Here is an 18,270-nt window from a genome sequence, read left to right as displayed (position 1 = left end):
AATCCTTTTTCTCCTGATTCCAGGTCAGTAGACAGAGTTGGGGGTGTGACCTTCAAGGGCAGGCCCCCAGCTCCCTCCAGGGAGAACAGTCCAGTATCTCCCTAGCCCTCTGACCCTTCTCTTCTTGGTTGAGAGCAGCTTCCAGCTGAGGTTTCAGTGAGTCCCCCAAAGAGGTCTCAAGGACCTCAAGCAAGAAGGGACAGGGGGTTATTCCATGCCTCACGTGGAATTAGGATGATAGATAATCCTTCTCCCCATCATGACACCACTCCCTTGTGAGGAAGACACCGTAAAGGAGGGGGCCGGGAAGGGTTCTGGCTTGGGTTCAGGGAGAGCAAGATCAAGATTTTTAATTGAGTCCAGGAGCTGTCATCCTAACCCAGAAATCCTGGAGTTTGGGAGCAGGGCCCCCAAAACCGTTCCAGATGTTTGGCCTCTCCCTCCAAATTTCTCTAACCCCATCCAGACGTTATACTGATCAACTCCCGTGCCACCACTCTTTTTAAAATCATCTTTGTTAAGCATTTACTATGTGCCAGGCACTGTACTAGTGCTGGGGTAGATCCAAGCTAATGAGGTTGGACACAGTCCCTGTCACGATATTAATCTCCATTGCACAGATGAGGTAACTGAGGCCCAGAGAAGTTAAGTGACTTGCCCAAGGTCACACAGCAGACAAATGGCAGAGCCAAGATTAGAGCCCTGGTCTGACTTCCAGGCCCATTCTCTATCCACTAGGCCATGCTGCCTCTGCCGTTCTACTCCCTCCCAACAGAGCACGAGGTGGAGAGACAGGCAAAGGTGCAGAGTTGAAGGGTGTGTGTTTGTGTGAGTGAGTGTGTGTGTGTGTGTGCATGCGCACTTGCGTGTGTGTGTGTGTGCAAGTGGGAGGAAGGTAGGGAGGAAAAGGGAATGAGAATGAATACAAAGTATGAGTCACCCAGCCGGATACCCAGCTCCGTCTACTGACCTGGAATCGGGAGAAAAAGGATTCCAGTCACGTAATGCAATCGGCAGTGGCTTCCGCCTGGCTGGGGTGCTGGTCTGGGCTGGGCAGTGTGGGGTCCCCAGGGCTATTGGAAGAGAAGAAAGCAGAGCCGGCTGCTGTCTCCTGGGCCACGCTGGTCCAGTGATCCTCAGGGGAACTGACACTGATCCTCCAAGCTCTACCTCTGCCCTGCTCCCCAGCCCATCCCCCATCCCCAAGCCCCTTTAGTGATGTCACATGGAGCATCATGGATCTCACCCCTGGAATCTCCATCCTGTGGCATCTCACTATAGAAATTAGCCTAGGCAGATGTTAGCCCACCTTCTGAGACCCTGACCACCAGCCCATGAACGTGTAGCCCAATAATCTGTGGAGTAGCCCACCACCCTGTGAAGTAGGCCCACCCCCCGGCCTGCAGAGTAGCCCTTAGCCTGCCGAGGAGCCCACCTACCTGTGGAATAGCATCCTAGCCTGGGAAGGCCCCGGAAAGTGGAGCCAGACAGGCTTGGGGGCGCTGAGGATGAGCAAAAGGTCTGGGCCACTCATGCTGCCTCCATTAGCATCTGCAAAGGTGGCACGTAAGGTCATGGGAAGCTGAGGGTGGGGGGCATCTAGGGAGAGGGGTGGACCCCAGCAGCACCCGGACCTCTCAGAGAGCCAGCATCCAGGCATCCCTGAGGATGTGGGGTGAGAGGGCTGGACCGGGGAGAGAGGAGAAAGCGGGAGTCTGGGAATTGACAGGAGCCCAGCTGTCTTTGCTCTCGGCCCTCACAGTCCAGTGAGCTTGAGGGTTGATGAGAGACTTGGCTCCTTTGCCAGGGGTAGGAGAGGTGACTTCCTGCAGCTGGAGTGGCCCCTGGGATCGGGGCCTTAGCCAGATTGGGCGGTCCTCAAGTGTCCACAGATCCTCAGTGAACGTGGGTGGCAGAAATCTCCCCTGGCAACCAGTTTGTGCCCCCCTTCCCCTCCGCCTTCCTCCTCCCCTCTTCTTCCCTCCTTCAGCATAACCTACTGTCCTCCTCCTCCTCCTCCTCCTTCCAGTCACCTGCTCTCCGCATTCCCTCTGCCCCTCCCCTTCTCCCTCTCCTCTCTCTGTCTCCCACTCTCTCTCGCTCTCCCTCTTATTCTTTTTCCCCTTCTCACTCTCCTTCTGTCACCATCTGTGGCACAATCACTCTCTGTCACTCCTCACCACCTCCTCATTCTCCTTCTCCCTCTGTTACCGCCTCTCCCCTTGCATCATTCCCTCTCTCCCTCTTCTCCTCTTCCCTGTCACGGATCCCTTTCTCTCTATCTGTCTCTTTCTCCCCCTCACCCTCGCTCACCCGTCTCTCCCCTCTCTCTCTCTCCTCTCTTTTTTCTCTCTCTCTCCCTTTCCCTCCCCAGCAGTCAATCTCCCTGTCTCCCTCTCACTCCCCTCCCGAGCATCTCTTCATTTCCATTGGTCAGGGAAGCTGTTCCCGGGAAGGGCCGGCACCCTGGGTGTTCTCTCTGACCCCGTGCCAGGCCTTCCCGGCCCCAACCCCTTCCTGGTGATGGAGCATCGGGCTCCGGGCTCCACCGAGAAATGCTGGAGCCAGGCCCTGGCCCCGACAGCCGGCAGAAACCAGCCTGGATGGAAGAGCTCAGGCAGCCAGATGTGGCCGGCCCGGGGCTAGGCGGCCTGGGTGGCCTGCTGGGAGCTGGGAGCCCAAGGCCACCAAGGGAGACCTGCAGCGGGTGAAGAGCTCCAGAGGTTTCTGTCCCCAGGGGGCTGCGGGGGCCTGGTGTTTGGGGCGTCCCTGCTTCCCTGGAGCGGGAGGAAGGCGGCGAACATGTGAACTTCACTGCTCTGGGGGAAATCGAGGCCCGCAGCACGTAAGTAGCATGGCCGAGGGCTTCGGTCTACTGAGGCTCTCGTTGACCGGCTGCCGGGGATTGGGTGGAGTGGGTAAAGGATTGGCTGATCGGCCCTGTGGCCCCCTCTGCTCCAGGCCCCCAGGCCAGGCTTGGAGTGGGCGGGGAAGGGAGCTGGCCAGGAACAATAATAATAACGATAATTGTGGTATTTTTAAGCACTTACTATGTGCCAAGCACTGTTCTAAGTGCTGGGGTATATACAAGCACATCAGTTTGGACAAAATCCCTGTCCCACACAGGGCTCACAGTCTTGATCCCCATTTTACAGATGAGGGAACTGAGGACCAGAGAAGTTAAGCGCTTAGAACAGTGCTTGGCACATAATAAGCGCTTAACAAATACCATCATCATCATTATTATTATTATTATTATTAAATGACTGGCCCAAGGCCACAGAGCAGACGTGGCAAATGTGGGATTAGAACCCATGTCCTCTGACTCCCTATGCCTAGGCTCTTTCCTCTAGGCCAGTCGCCTGGGGCGGGGGAGAAGTGGAGGGAGGATCTCTGATTTTCTGGGGACACCTGTCTTTCCTACAACACATCCCCTGCCCCCCATCAGATTTTACTTCTTCTATAACCCACCACCCCAGGCCCTCAGTACCAGGCCAGGCCATCCACAGGCTTCTCTCCCCAACCGCTGAACCCTCATCCCTGGGGACTGACTGGGGACTCTCCTGGAAGGGCAAGTGACATTTTCATCCTCAGAATCAAGGCGCCGTGGCCCACATCTAGCAGGCCCCGGAAGTCCAGGCTTGGGTTGGATGTGCAGGGCCCAGATGCCTCCCTTGCCCCCAGGGAGGGACTCCGTTGCTGGTCACTCAACTCTTCCCTCCCAGAGGAGGGTTCACACCTCCAGGGACAGATAATTCCGGGCCACCCGGGAGACTGGCATGGGGTGCTCCCCAACCCCCACTGCACCCTCCTCTTCCAGCCCCCATCCCATGCTGGGCCTTTCATTATTCATCCCTGACAGGCCTGTGAGTCCTCTTTCAATCAATCAGTCGATCAGTGACATTTATTGAGCGCTTTCTGTGTGCAGAGCACTATACTAAGAACTTGGGAGAGTACGGTACATTAGAGTTGGTAGAGGTGTTCCCTGCCCACAGGTGCTTACGGTCTAGAAAGGAAGCTTACAGTCTAGAGAAGCTTCTGGTTCAGAGGAAGAGCTTCCAGACTAGAGAAGAAGCTTTCAGTCTAGAAAAGCTTCTAGTCTAGAGGAGGAGCTTCCAGTCTAGAGTCCTTCCAAGGCTGTTCCACTGAAGAGTCCATCCATCACCTTTCCCCTCCACTCTCTCAGCTCGAGAGCCACTCTCTCAGCTTATCTCTGCTGGACCCCATCCACCCAGGCTGCCAGGGCCCATCGGAGATAAGCAGAGATAAGCAGAGATGATAAGCAGAAATTAAGCCGAGATGAGAAGCAGAAATAAGCAGAGATGATAAGCAGAGATAAGTCCCTTCAGACAAATCCCTGGGCTGGGCTAGGAAAGAAGAAGAGAGGATCCAGAGACCCAGTCGCCACAGAAATGGAGCTGAGCCTAGAGCGGAGAAGGGCAGGCTGGAAGGCAAGTGAGTTGGCCAGCCAGGAGGGCAGAAGGGCCGTGAACGGGGGACCAGGGGGCAGGGGCCCAGGAGAGTAAGAGAAGAGGGGTCAGAAGGGTTGACCAGGCAGGAGTGGCTCAGTGGAAAGAGCACGGGCTTTGGAGTCAGAGATCATGGGTTCGAATCCCTGCTCGGCCATTTGTCAGCTGTGTGACTTTGGGCAAGTCATTTAACTTCTCGGTGCCTCAGTTACCTCATCTGTAAAATGGGGATTAAGACTGTGAGCCCCACGTGGGACAACCTGATTCCCCTGTGTCTACCCCAGCGCTTAGAACGGTGCTCGGCACATAGTAAGCGCTTAACAAATACCGAGATTATTAAAAGGCCAGGAAAAACAATGAATTCCCACAAATAGAGAAATGGCTGGGCGGCAGGTGCCTCTACTTGCTCTTTGGGGCCCAGCACTAGGTTTTCCTGTGGAAAAATGGTCCTTCTCCCACTTCTCTCCCCCATCCTGATACCATCCATCGATCAATCGTCTTGGGCACCCACTTCGTGCAGAGCACTGCATTGAGCACTTGAGAGTGGACAAAAGCACACACATAACTTGAGAACAAAGGAGTTTGGGTTTGGGACATGGCTGTGGGGTAGTTGTGAGAGAAAACCTGGATGCATCCCCCCAGTCCCCAGCCCCCATTCCCCAGTTTTCGAACTCTTACAGAAGATTCTACTTGCGCTCAAACCTGAGCTAAACAGAAGCCCTGAGATAAAGGCCCCTTTAATAAAGATTCAGATGAAAGGTATCCATTAAATTGTCACCAACTGCCAAGCACTGTCCTAAGCCCTGGGGGAGAGACAAGATAATCAGATCAGGCACAGTCTCTGCTCTAATACTGTGTTCACAGTCTAAGAAGGAAGGAGAGAATATTTTATCCCCATTTTACAGGTGTGGAAACTAAGGCACAGAACAATTAAGGGACTTGCCCGAGGTCACTCAACAGGCAAGAGGTGGACCTGGGACTACATCCTGGGTCTTCTGACTCCCAGCTGTGCTCGTGCCACTAGGCCACACTGCCTCTTTTGCCCCTTCTCCAGTGTCTGTGGGTATAATAATGTTGGTATCTGTTAAGCGCTTACTATGTGCAGAGCACTGTTCTAAGCGCTGGGGGAGATACAGGGTAATCAGGTCGTCCCACGTGAGGCTCACAGTTAATCCCCATTTTATAGATGAGGTGACTGAGGCACAGAGAAGTGAAGTGACTTGCCCACAGTCACACAGCTGACAAGTGTATGTGTGTGTGTCTGTGTGTGTGCACACGTGTGCACGGGGGCATGTCTGGAAATGGTGCAGGTGGGGAGAATGGGCTATGCAGAGACCCCCAAGCTTTCTTGCCCAGGGCAGACTGCCCCCAAGAGCTAGAACCAAGACCCAGGCCGACTGGCTCCACGCGTTGCTCGGTGTCACATCGGGGCTGAGGGCCGGTAGGCCGGGGGGATGCAGGGCCCCCTGGTTTCTAGGGAACCCGGAGCTACCGAGGACCAGGGAAGAAGGGAGGGAAGAGGAGGTGGAGAACAGAGTCTGGGGAACTGGCGGCTGAAGCGTCGGCCCTCCCTTCTGACCCTGTAACTAATCGTTCAGTCATTCAATCAATGAATCAATCCATCTATCCATCAATAGAGAAGCAGCCAGGCTTAGTGGAAAGAGTATGGGCCTGAACATCAGGACACTGGGGTTCTAATTCTGGCACTGCCATTGGCCTGCAGATATTGGGCCCACGCATTCGATCGTATTTATTTAGTGCTTACTCTGTGCAGAGCACTGTACTAAGTGTTTAGAAGAGTACAATATAACAATAAACAGACACATTCCCTTTCCAGAGTGAGCTTACAGTCGAGGGAGGAACAGTACTCTGCACAGAGTGAGAGCTTACAGAATACCATGATCATGATCGGCATCATTATTAAAGGGGCCCGCACCCCAGGGGTTCAGTCGAGGCTGGGACAATCTCGTCTGCGCAAGGGGGGCAACTTAGTGGTGGGGAGGCAGTCACCAACTACCAAATACCTTCTCCTCCTACCCACCCCGCACCTGCCACCAGCTCGGTCAGGTTCACTATCGGGTACACGACTGGGCTGTTTTCTCTCTCCCCCAGGCTCGTGACCGTTCGACCAAGACCAGGCAGGGCGACCCCCGGCCAAAGGGCCCCCCGGCCACCTCCCTCCTCCATGGAGGCTCTGGGCTTCGGCACCCCGGCCCCGTCGGCTTCCTCGTCGGTCCCATCGTCGGCCCCATCGTCGGAGCCGGGCAACGCCTCTCTGGCCTGGGTGGAGCCGGGCCCCAGGAACCTGTCACTCGCGGCCCCCCCGGGTCTGGACGTGAGCGGTGTCCTCATCACACTGGTGTACCTGGTGGTGTGCGTGGCGGGGCTGGCTGGCAACTCCCTGGTCATCTACGCCGTCCTGCGGCACTCGGTCAGCCAGTCGGTCACCAACGTCTACATCCTGAACCTGGCCCTGGCGGATGAGCTCTTCATGCTGGGGCTGCCCTTCTTGGCTGCCCAGAACGCCCTCTCCTACTGGCCATTCGGCTCCCTCATGTGCCGCCTGTTCATGGCGCTGGACGCCATCAACCAGTTCACCAGTATCTTCTGCCTGACGGTCATGAGCGTGGATCGCTACCTGGCCGTGGTCCACCCGGGGAGGTCCTCCCGATGGCGCACGGCCCCCGTGGCCCGCGCCGTGAGTGCCACCATCTGGGCCGTCTCGGCCGTGGTGGTCCTGCCCGTGCTGGTCTTCTCCAGCGTGCCGCGGGGCATGAGCACCTGCCACATCCAGTGGCCCGAGCCCGCCTCCGCCTGGCAGACAGGCTTCATCGTCTACACGGCCGCCCTGGGCTTCTTCGGCCCGCTGCTGGTCATCTGCCTCTGCTACCTGCTCATCGTCGTCAAGGTGCGCTCGGCCGGCCGCCGGGTGCGGGGGCCGGCGGCCAAGCGGAAGCCGTCGGAGCGCCGGGTGACCCGCATGGTGGTGGCCGTGGTGGCTGTCTTCGTGCTCTGCTGGCTGCCCTTCTACGTGCTCAACATCGTCAACGTGGTGTGCCCCTTGCCCGAGGAGCCCGCGCTCTTCGGCCTCTATTTCCTGGTTGTGGTGCTGCCCTACGCCAACAGCTGCGCCAACCCCGTCATCTACGGCTTCCTCTCCTACCGCTTCAAGCAGGGCTTCCGCCGGGCCCTGCTGAGGCCCTCGCGCCGGGTCCGGAGTCAGGAGGTCGCCGTCGCCGTCGGGCCCCCGAAGACAGACGGGGAGGAGGAGGAGGAGGAGGATGAAGAGGGCGAGGAGGATGAGGAGGAAAGGGTAGGAGCCAAGGAGCTGAACGGGACCGTCAGCCAGATCTCCCGGAAAGGAGGAGGCAGGCGGGAGGCCCCGCCCGGGGGCAGTGCGGGCAGCAGCCAGCAGAAGCCTCTGCCCGAGGAGCCGAGCACTGTGGAAAAGCCCAGTGCTCTGCAGATCAGCTACTTGTAGGGTGGGTCCGGGCAGGGAGGCGGGACCCAGGCCGAGGGAGCGTGATGAGGAGGCTAAGGAGATCCTCGGGTCTTTGCTGGGGCCTGAGAGCTCCTGGAATCAGACCAACCTCCTCTCCACAGTCCCCCACCGCTCTCCAAGTCCCCCATCCTTCCCACCCAATGATTGGCTGCTGCTGTCTGAACTTTAGGGACCCCTAGAATTCAGGTCCCAGGCTTCCTGTGGGCCCGAGCTGAAGCCAGTATCATAAAGAACCACTTGGACTGAGGGTGGCGTGGGGAGGCCAGAACCGGACAAGACGGGGAGATGATTCTCTTGCCTAAGCTCTGGGGGTCACGGGGGCTTAGGATCTGCCTTGAGGGCCTCCTGCTGTCTTAGGGCCTGCTTCAGTTTATCCCTTCCCCCCTGCCCAGCCCTGGCTCATGCTGCAGGAAGGGTAACTGGATTCTTTTACTACAGGAACGCATTTATCCACCTCACTCCCGACCCCAAGTCTGGTCACTGTCCCCAGGAACCCCTTAGGGCTTCTTCCAGGAATTCGTCCAAGCTCCTCTAGGGAGTTTCCTTTCTCCACGGGGTAGCCTCTTCCCTCTGCCCATCTCCTCCTCATACACACAAGAGCAGGTCCTGGGTCACGTGGCTTTAACATGGATCCACCCTGATGTTTTGAAAATGTAGTTGGGATGAGGATGAGGACAAGGATGAAGCAGAGAGCTCAGGTCTCTGGCTGATGTGTAGAGCAGAGGCTTCCCCAGTCTCCCTGGGGTCCCTCAAGAAGTTCCGGGTGCCGCCATCTTTGACTTCAGGAGCCCGATCGCACATGCTCAGAATCACAACCTCACCTACTCAGTTAACTCAAAGATAGCAGCATCCCAGAATCCAGGGCTTTATATCACAAGAGGAGTATTTGCCCACCCTGTTCCCATGAGCTTCTGGTTAAGGGTGAAGAGAGAGGGGCCCACAGACCCACTCCTCCATGGAAAGTTGGAAGGTACCAACAAGAGAACAGAAAGGCGGGCCTGGATCCAGGGACCCCAAACTGTCAATCAGAAAGACCAGCTGGATGGAGGCCAAGGGAGAAAGGGAGTGACTCAGGCTGGTGAGAAGCAATCATTCAATCAACCAACCAACCAACCAGTCAGTTGATAGTATTTATTGAGGACCTACTGTATGCACAGCACTGCCCTTAGTTATTGGGAGAGTACAAGAGAATTAGCAGACATGATTCCTTCTCTCAAGGAGCTCATAGTCTAGGGTCAGCTGTGAGGGAAAACAAGACACCAAAGTAAATTACAGATAGGAGGAAATAGTAGAATATATTGGATATGTTCAGAAGTGCTACTGGGATACTGAGGGTTCAATGGTAGTATGGACTTCTGTTTTCTTTCCCCTCCTCACCCCCATCTCAGAGCCTTGGCTATATTTCCCTTTGCACCGTTTACTTAACCACTTGGATCTCAGCCACACAGCTGATGAGGGAGATGAGGGAAAGGCTGCGGCAAGGAGGTGGAGGAGAAAGGTGAGGTTTTCAAGGGAGCAGAGAATGGAGGCGCAGAGGACCAGGACAGGGAGGAGGAGGAGGAATCCAGGATCCGAGAAGGACAGGCTGGGGAGATGGAAACAGGGCCAATGGGTAGATGGTCTGACCCAAACACAGGACTGTCCAGCCCCATCTGGGGCTTGAGGGGGACAATCTGAGGCCCTGTCCCCATCCTGTTCCTTCGGGGTGCCTGGAGAAATCTAAGATGGACATGGGGTTGGGGGCACCTTTGATGGCCCCAAAAGCGTCAGTCTGCCATTAATAAAGATGAAGGATCAGACATTGACTGGAAAAATCTGTTAATGCAAGCGGTCCATTGATGGTATTTACTGCAGAGCACTGGACTAAGTGCGTGGGAGAGCACACACAATACAGTAGGCAGACATGATTCCCTACCCTTGAGGAGTTCCCAGTCAAGCAGGGGAGACCTCCAGCCAGGGCCAGGGCAGGGTCCAGAGAGTCCAGCAGCAGCCACGTGCAGGCCCGTGAGGGAACGAGGGCTGGAGGAGGGGAGTTGGTCTCTGGGAATCATCCAACTGACTCCTCAGTCACCGGAGTCATTTGGGCAGTCACCGGAGTCAGTTTGGGGGCATTTGGGGTACCAGAACACAGCAGTGGCTTCTGCTCGTTCTTTTTTTAAAAAAATGGTATTTACTAAGCACTGGGGTAGATACAGGCTAATCAAGTTGGACACTGACCAAGTCCTGTTTGGAGCTCACAGTTTTAATCCCCATTTTACAGGTGAGGTAACTGAGGCAAAAAGAAGCGATGTGACTTACCCGAGGTCACACAGCAGACAGTAATGATAATAGTAATAATTATGGTATTTGTTATGTGCTTACCATGTGCCAGACACTGTACTAAGCACTGGGGGTGGGGGATACAAGCAAACTGGGTTGGACACAGTCTCTGTCCCACATGGGGCTCCCAGTCTCAATCCCCATTTTACAGATGAGGTAACTGAGTCCCAGAGAAGTAACGTGACTTTCTCAGGGTCACACAGCAGAGAAGTGGCAGAGCTAGGATTAGAACCCACGACCCTCTGACTCCCAGGCCTGTGCTCTATCCACTAGGCCATGCTGCTTCAAGCACCTTGGTTCTTGGCTCCAGCGCCACATTTAGTCCAGTCACATTTAGTCTCGGGGGGTGGAGGGCGGTGTGTGTGTGTGTGTGTGTGTTGGGGGAGACGCAAAGGTAGGTTTTGGCACCCAGAGCCCCCAGAATGTCCTCTGCTTCCAGGGCAAAGGGTGTAACTGATAGGGCTCCTAGGGTTTGCGGGGAAGAGAACTGTCATTTAAGGATGGCTGTGTGCATATGTGTGCATGTATGTGTTTGCACCTTTAGCACTTAGGCCAGGAATATGCAGGGGAGATATGGGGATGGGATGGAGCAGAATGAGCTTAGGGAGGTCCCTGTTTGTGCATCTTCCTCTCAGGCTCCTGCTGCCTTCGCAGGTTCCCGCCTCCCTCCACCCCCGCCTGCACCAAGCGTCACCTTGAACTTTTCTCTAAGAGGTGGTTGCTAGGCGACCGTTTCTGGTAACACTGACTCAAAGCCCAGGGTCCCGCGAGCAGCGGGACAGGGCCTCGAGCTGCAAGATGGGCCCAGGGCCGTGGGACTAGGTGGGGGAGGGGGAGGGGGTGGAACAAGGGGGCTTGGGTGGGGTGAGGGGGGACCGGAGGGGTCAGCTGGCAAGAGATAGGATGGTCCCAGGGAACAAAAACTAGGAAAAGCAGGGAGGAAGCAGGGGCTGGAAGCCAGGGAAGAAAGAGAGGAGGGGAAAAAAGGAACAGGATGGGGAAGAGGAAAAGCAGGGTGGAAAAGAAAGGGTCAGGGACAAGATTGATCTCAGGGAAGCAGTGTGGCTTAGTGGAAAGCGCACAGGCCTGGGAATCAGAAGGATCTGGGATCTAATCCCAGACCTTCCACGTGTCTGCTGTGTGGCCTTGGGCAAGTCACTTCACTTCTCTGTGCCTCAGTTAGTTCATCTGTAAAATGGGGATTAAGACCGTGAGCCCCATGTGGGACATGGACTGTGTCCAACCTGCTTAACTCGCATCTACCCCCGTGCTTAGTACGGTACCTAGAACACAGTAAGCACTTTATAAATACCATTATAAAAAAAACATTATAAAAACCTCCCATGAATATATATATGCTTTAACAGTAGAGTCTGCAAATCACTATGCACAAAAATGCTATGGGTGGCAGTGAGTCCATAAGTGCTGAGGTGGTAATTGGCAGGATGTGACTGGGGAGGTGGAAGTTAATTTGGGAAGGCCTTCTAGAAGAGGTGATATTTTATGGAGGTGTTGGATGGGGAGATCTGAGGTCTGAGGGGAGGGCACTCCGGGCTGGGAACTGTAAGCCCCGTTGTGGGCAGGGATCGTCTCTCTTTATTGCTGAATTGTACTTTCCAAGCACTTAGTACAGTGCTCTGCACACAGTAAGCGCTCAATAAATACGATTGAATGAATCAGTGAATCCAGCTAGGGCCGGGGGGTGAGATGCAGGAGAGCTGAGAGGGAGGATGATTTAGAAGATGAGGTGGGGAGAGGCCAGGAATTAATAAGGAGAGAAGGGGGAAGACAATGGTGAAGTCACTGATCTGATTTTTTTTTAGCTTATCCACCTTGTAGGATCAGGGGGCTCCTTTGAGGGAGCTCTCTGGGGCAGTGGGGCTGCAAAGAGAGGAGCCAGCTGGTGCCTTCAGATGAGAACATGGGGGCATGAGATGAGACTGGCATTTTCCTGGGAGAGATCTCCCATTTCCAGAGCATCCTCAAGGAGAGAGGAGACTCAGCTGCCCTTGGCTAGCTCTATCTCTTATTTTGTACTGTATTGTCCTCTCCCAGTCACTTAGTACAGTGCTCTGCACTTAGTAAGTGCTCAATAAATACCATTGATTGATTATCTCCCGGCCCCCTGGCCTATCAGAGCCAGGGCCCACTGTCCCCAAAGGAAGGGACAGGGTGGGGAGAAAAGAGGGTAAGTAGAGGGTGGAATTTTGGACCCCACCAGTACCAGCCCCGGGATTAACCACCTGCCAGGGTGCAGAAAGCCCTTTGGCAGAGAAGTGGTGGGAGACCCTGGGGCTGCTGGGAAGCCCACAGCTGCCCACTTGGCCAACGTTTTGGGGCCCACCGTTTTGGGGACTGGATCTCCAGCCCTGCCCCAGCAAGATCTGAGAGGGCTTCTGAACAGGGCAGCAAAAAAAAGGAAGACTCTGAAAGGGTCTGAAAGGGCCCCACATCAGAGCTTTCTGACCCACTGGCTCTCCACGCAGCCTTTACTGGTTGTCCTGTACATCCCCCGCCCTTCGCCCCCTTCGAAAATTCCCTGGGCCCAGTGGAAAATCGGCAGTTAAAGAGAGGAGGAGAGAGGGTGCTGCCTGGGGAATAGCTGGACAGGAGAGGGAGGCATAGTGGGAGAGGAGGGTCCAGCTGGGGAGGAGGGTCCAGCGGGAGGAGAAGGGTCCAGGAGGGGAGAGGGGTCCAGCAAGGGAGGAGGAAGGTCCAGTGGGGGAGGAGGGGTCCAGACAGGGAGGAGGGTCCAGCGGGAGGAGGAGGAGGGTCCAGCGGCGGCGGAGGAGGGTCCAGTAGGGGGGAGGTGGGTCCAGCGGGGGAGGAGGGTCCTGCAGGGGAGGAGAAGGGTCCAGGGGAGGGGAGAAGGGTCCAGCATAGGAGGTGGGTCCAACAGCGGAGGAGGGTCCAACGGGGAAGGAGGAGAGTTCAGGAGGGGAGGAGGAGGGTCCAGAGGGGAAGGAGGGCCCAGCACGGGAGGAGGGGCCCAGCGGGGGAGGAACGGGGTCCAGCTGGGTAGGAGGAGGAGGGTCCAGCAGGGAAGGGCCTCGACGCTTCCGTTTATGCTGGAGGAGAGCGGGAGTCCTCCCCGCATCCCGCCGACATCACGGCGAGGCCGCCGTGGGCTGCGGCTGGGGGTCGGGGGGCGCCCCAGGCCCCCGTGGGGACGGACTGGGCCACGCCGGGGGCACAGACGCCAAGAAAGATGCGGCCAAGTGGCTGCCGCACCGAGCCAGGGTTTTAGTCTCCTCACGTAGAGCCCAGCGCGGCGTGTCTGGCCCGAGGCCGGACGCTTCCAGCAACTCCTGCAGGGTCTGGCTGCTGCAGCTGGCGCCCCGCGGGACCCGGCCCCATGCCCCCTTTGGGGTGGATGCCTACCTCCACCCTGAGCTCGGAGGCCACTCCTTGGGGTGAGGGCCTGCCCTGTGTGCAGCGGGGGACACTTTTTGGGGTGTGGGTCTGCCCTAAGTGCAGCTGGAGGGCACTTCTTGGGATGTGGGCCTGCCCTACGGGCAGCGGGGGACACTTCTTGGGGTGTGGGCCTGCCCTATGTGCAGCTGGAGGGCACATCTTGGGGTGTGGGCCTGCCCTATGTGCAGCGGGGGCACTCCTTGGGGTGTGGACCTGCCCTCTGTGAGCCCACTGGGTACTCCTTGGGCTATGCGCTCCTTAAGATTTGTGCTTAATTCATGGGCACCCGTTGGGGGATGTGCCCACACCTATTTACACCTTGTAGCAGCCTGGCTTAGTGGAAAGAGCTCGGGTTTAGGAATCAGAGGATGTGGGTTCTAATCCCATCTCCGCCGCTTGTCTGCTGTGTGACCGTGGCCAAGTCACTACACTTCTCAGGGTCTCAGTTACCTCATCTGGAAAATGGAGATTAAAACTGCGAGCCCCACATGGGACAACCTGACTACCTTGTAGCTAACCCAGAGCTTAGAACAGTGCTTGGCACATAGCGCTTAACATTTACCATTATTATTATTATTATATGTGCTCCTGGGAGGGCAGTGCCTACACCTACTGTGCACACTCTGTGTCCTCCCGGGGATGTGCGTAGGGTGATAAACGTGCATTAAGCGAGCTGGAAGTGAGTCACTTCTATCACACAGCGACCCAAGCTTGACAACACGTCACAAAACGTTCTCCACGGTCACGGCGGCCCTTCTAGAAGGCGAAAGGTACACGTCTGAAAACGAAACCCCCAGGCTTGACCTCCTGCCCGTCCTGGCCAGACCCAACAGAGTTACACAGGTAGACCAGCACAGTGGGCAGTGTTTATTGTTATGTTGTCCTCTCCCAGGCCCTTAGTACAGTGTTCTGCACACTGTAAGCGCTCAATAAATACGATTGAATGAATGAATGACAAACTTGGTCGCTGGGTGGAAAAAGGAACTGTCCCTGTGAGGTCAGAGGGCAGGTGGGGGATGGAAGGGCTTTATAGCAGAGAAGGAAGTGAGCCTCGGGGGGTGGGGGGAGGCTGCTGAGCCCCCAGGTCTCCCAGGGGAGAGGACACATGAGCTTCAGCTTCATTACCTGTTCCAATGACTAGAAAACATGCAAATATTTGATCATGGAAACCTACCGCCCTCTACCTTTCCAACCATAAAATATGTAAATATTATGTGAGCCCGGATCCTCTCTTCCTGCGTACACTGCGAATCTCAGGGACGGAGCACCCATTCCCACAACTCTCTGGGCCCCCAGGGACACCCTTATGCACTAGCAAACACAGACCGACCAGCCTGCAACTTAGTAGACAGAAGCACACCTGCGGTTTGGTCCTTCTGTCAGTCAATTGTATTTTTTGAGCGCTTCCTGGGTGCAGAGCACTGTACTGAGCACTTGGGAAAGGACAATATAACGGACACCTTCCCTGCCCACCAAGAGCTTACAGTCTAGAGGGGGAGACAAACTTTAATATAAATAAATAAATGACATTTATGGGCAGAAGTGCTGTGTGGCTGGGAGGGGGATTGAATGAAGGGAGCAAATCAGGTCGACGGAGAAGGGAGAGGGAGAAGAGGACCTGCTGGGGGCATCAAATACTTTAATTTCATACACGTCTAGCCCCCAACATACAACTCCTCCTCCCCTTACTCCATTCAAAACACACACACCTTGGGTCAAGCGGAAAGAGCACCACTGTCAATTTCTTGCTGCGTGACCTTAGGCAAGTCATTTAACTTCTCTGTGCCTCATTTCTCCTGTTCTCCCTCCTACTTGGTATGTGAGCCCCATGCTGGACAGGGATTGTGTCCAACTTAATTAATGCGTTATCTATCACTGCACTTGGAAGAGTGTTTAACACATAATAAGCGCTTAACAAATATTCATTCAATCGTATTTATAATAATGTTGGTATTTGTTAAGCGCTTACTATGTGCCGAGCACTGTTCTAAGCGCTGGGGTAGACACAGGGGAATCAGGTTGTCCCACGTGGGGCTCACAGTCTTAATCCCCATTTTACAGATGAGGTAACTGAGGCACCGAGAAGTTAAGTGACTTGCCCAAAGTCACACAGCTGACAAGTGGTAGAGCCGGGGTTCGAACCCATGACCTCTGACTCCAAAGCCCGTGCTCTTTCCAGTGAGCCACGCTGCTGCAGAGTACTGTACTGAGCGTTTGGGAAAGTGAGACACAACAATAGCAGTGACATTCAGTGACTTGTCCAAAGTCACAAAGCTGAGAAAGTGGCGGAGCTGGGATGAGAAGCAGCGTGGCGTAGTGGAAAGAGCACGGGTTTGGGAGTCAGAGGTCGTGGGTTCTAGTCCTGACTCCACCAGTGAGCAGCTGTGCGACTTTGGGCAACTCACTTGACTTCTCTGGGCCTCAGATACCTCATCTGTAAAATGGGGATTAAGACTGTGACCCCCACGTGGGACAACCTCATTACCTTGCATCTTCCCCAGCGCTCAGAACAGTGCTCGGCACATAGTAAGCGCTTAACAAATACCGTCACCATTATTATTATTATTATTAGAACCTACGACATCCGACTCTCAAGGCCGTACTCTTTCCCCTAGGCCACACTGCTTCTCATACTTGTAATAATAATAATAATGATGGTACTCGTTAAGCGCTCACTATGTGCGAAGCACTGTTCTACATCCAGACACAGAGGGGGGACACGCAGACCGGACCTGTTCTCGTCCTATCCTGAAAAGGAACCCGTGATGGTCCGGTCCTGAAGAAGTGGGAAGCAGGGGTTAAAAAAGGAGGGCGGAACAGGCCGAAATCAGGCGGAGGGAAATTAGCACTTAAGGCCTCCGCCGCTGTTCCCCGTTTGTCCCGCAGGGGGCGGTGTTTGTCCACCGAGGCCTCGTGCCGATCCAGGCCCGCTTCATTCATTCATTCAATCGTATTTATTGAGCGCTTCCTAAGTGCAGAGCACTGTGCTAAGCGCTTGGAATGTAGCAACAGATACAAGGAGATCCTGGATCTCCTTCTCTCACCCGGCCTCAACCCTGCCTGTCACGATCTGCACCGTCTCTAGGGGTTGAGGTTGCTGCTGCTCCTAAAGCGGGAGGGCCTAGGTTGGAACTGAACTCCGGTGTCCACCTCTCTCACTGCAGCCCCAGAGCTCACCCTATCTCACTGTACATTCCCAGCGTTTAGAGCAGTGCTCTGCACATAGTAAGCGCTCAATAAATACCACTGAAAGAATGAATTGCTCGTTAATAATATTGATAATCTTAATAATGGTGTTCGTAAGGTGTTTACGTGTGTGCCAGGCACTGTACTAAGCGTTGGGGGAGATGCAAGCAGATTGGGTTGGACAGAGTCTCTGTCCTGTTCATAGTCTTAATCCCCATTTTACAGATGAGGTAACTGAGGCAATAATAATAATAATAAAAGTGTTTGATAATAAAAGTGTTTGTTGAGCCCTTACTAGGTGCCAGACACTGGTGGATACAGTAGATTCGTTTGAACATAGTCGTTGTCCTGAATAGGGCTCACAGTCTTAATCCCCATTTTACAGATGAGGTAATTGAGGCAATAATAATAATAACGGTAGCAATAAAAAGTGTTTGTGCCTTACTATGTGCCAGGCGCTATACTAAGTGTTGGGGTGGACACAGCAGAGGGGGTTGGACATAGACCCTGCCTGTCCTGCATAGGGCTCACAGTCTTAATCCCCATTTTACAGATGAAGTAATTGAGGCACAGGGAAGTAAAGCGACTTGCCCAAGGCCACACAGCAGACAAATGGAGGAGCCCGGATTAGGACCCCATGACCTTCTGATTCCCAGGCCGGTGCTCTATCCACTAGGCCATAGCTCTGCTTGTTTGGGAAAGTGTCTGATGGGTCCGAGGATCGCAGGGAGTTTGGTTTTCACATAGGGCCTCTCTGTGTGGCTGCTGGATGTTGCGGTAAAGAGCAAGAGGCAGAAGATGGCAATAACGATAATAATAAAAATGTGGTCTTGGTTAAGCACTTTTTACGTGCCAAGAACTGTACTAAGCGTCCGGATGGATAAGCGAATCTTAACCCAGTCCGTGTACCAAGTGGACTTTAGGTAGGAGGGAGAACAGATGTCTTATCCCTATTTTTACGGGTGAGAAAATGTGGCACAGACAAATTAAGTGATTTGCCCAAGGTCACAGAGCAGGCAAGTAGTGGAGCTGGGATTAATCCTTCGATCACTTGGCCATCCTGCTTCTGGAGGGAGGAAGAGATGAGGGGCTGAGGGAAAAGGAACATGAGGACCAGGGGTGGGGGGCATAGGGAGGAAAGGAAGTGGAGCCCGGTGCCCAAACTCTCCCCAGACACCCAGCTCCTCACAGGTTTAGGGGAAGAGAGGGGGTACACACTGGAAAGAGGCAGAATCTAAGATAAAGCAGAGCATAGTACCAGAAGATGAAAGGCAGTATAGCTAGTGGAAAATGCATGCGACTGAGAGTCAGAGGACCTGGGTTCTAATCCTGCTTTGCCAATTGTTTGCTGTGACCTTGGGCAAATCTCTTAACTTCTCT

The 18,270-nt window shown here is 54.8% G+C and overlaps 1 protein-coding gene across 1 annotated transcript; it reads left to right on the top strand.

Moving 5' to 3' along the window:
• Window positions 1-2,334: 2,334 nt before the first annotated feature.
• Window positions 2,335-9,776, top strand: SSTR3 (somatostatin receptor 3). The gene is made up of 2 exons (XM_007656599.3): window positions 2,335-2,845; window positions 6,582-9,776. The coding sequence occupies exon 2, from the start codon at window positions 6,655-6,657 to the stop codon at window positions 7,948-7,950; it is 1,296 nt and encodes a 431-aa protein (XP_007654789.1). The 5' UTR covers window positions 2,335-2,845; window positions 6,582-6,654; the 3' UTR covers window positions 7,951-9,776.
• Window positions 9,777-18,270: the final 8,494 nt, after the last annotated feature.

This window comes from Ornithorhynchus anatinus, chromosome 14 (genome assembly GCF_004115215.2).
Source record: "Ornithorhynchus anatinus isolate Pmale09 chromosome 14, mOrnAna1.pri.v4, whole genome shotgun sequence".
Lineage (NCBI taxonomy): Eukaryota > Metazoa > Chordata > Mammalia > Monotremata > Ornithorhynchidae > Ornithorhynchus > Ornithorhynchus anatinus.
This window is presented reverse-complemented; position numbering and strand designations above follow the sequence as displayed.

Excerpts from the sequence above, each read along its gene's own strand:
- SSTR3 (XM_007656599.3), top strand. The coding sequence starts at position 6,655 with ATGGAGGCTCTGGGCTTCGGCACCCCGGCCCCGTCGGCTTCCTCGTCG.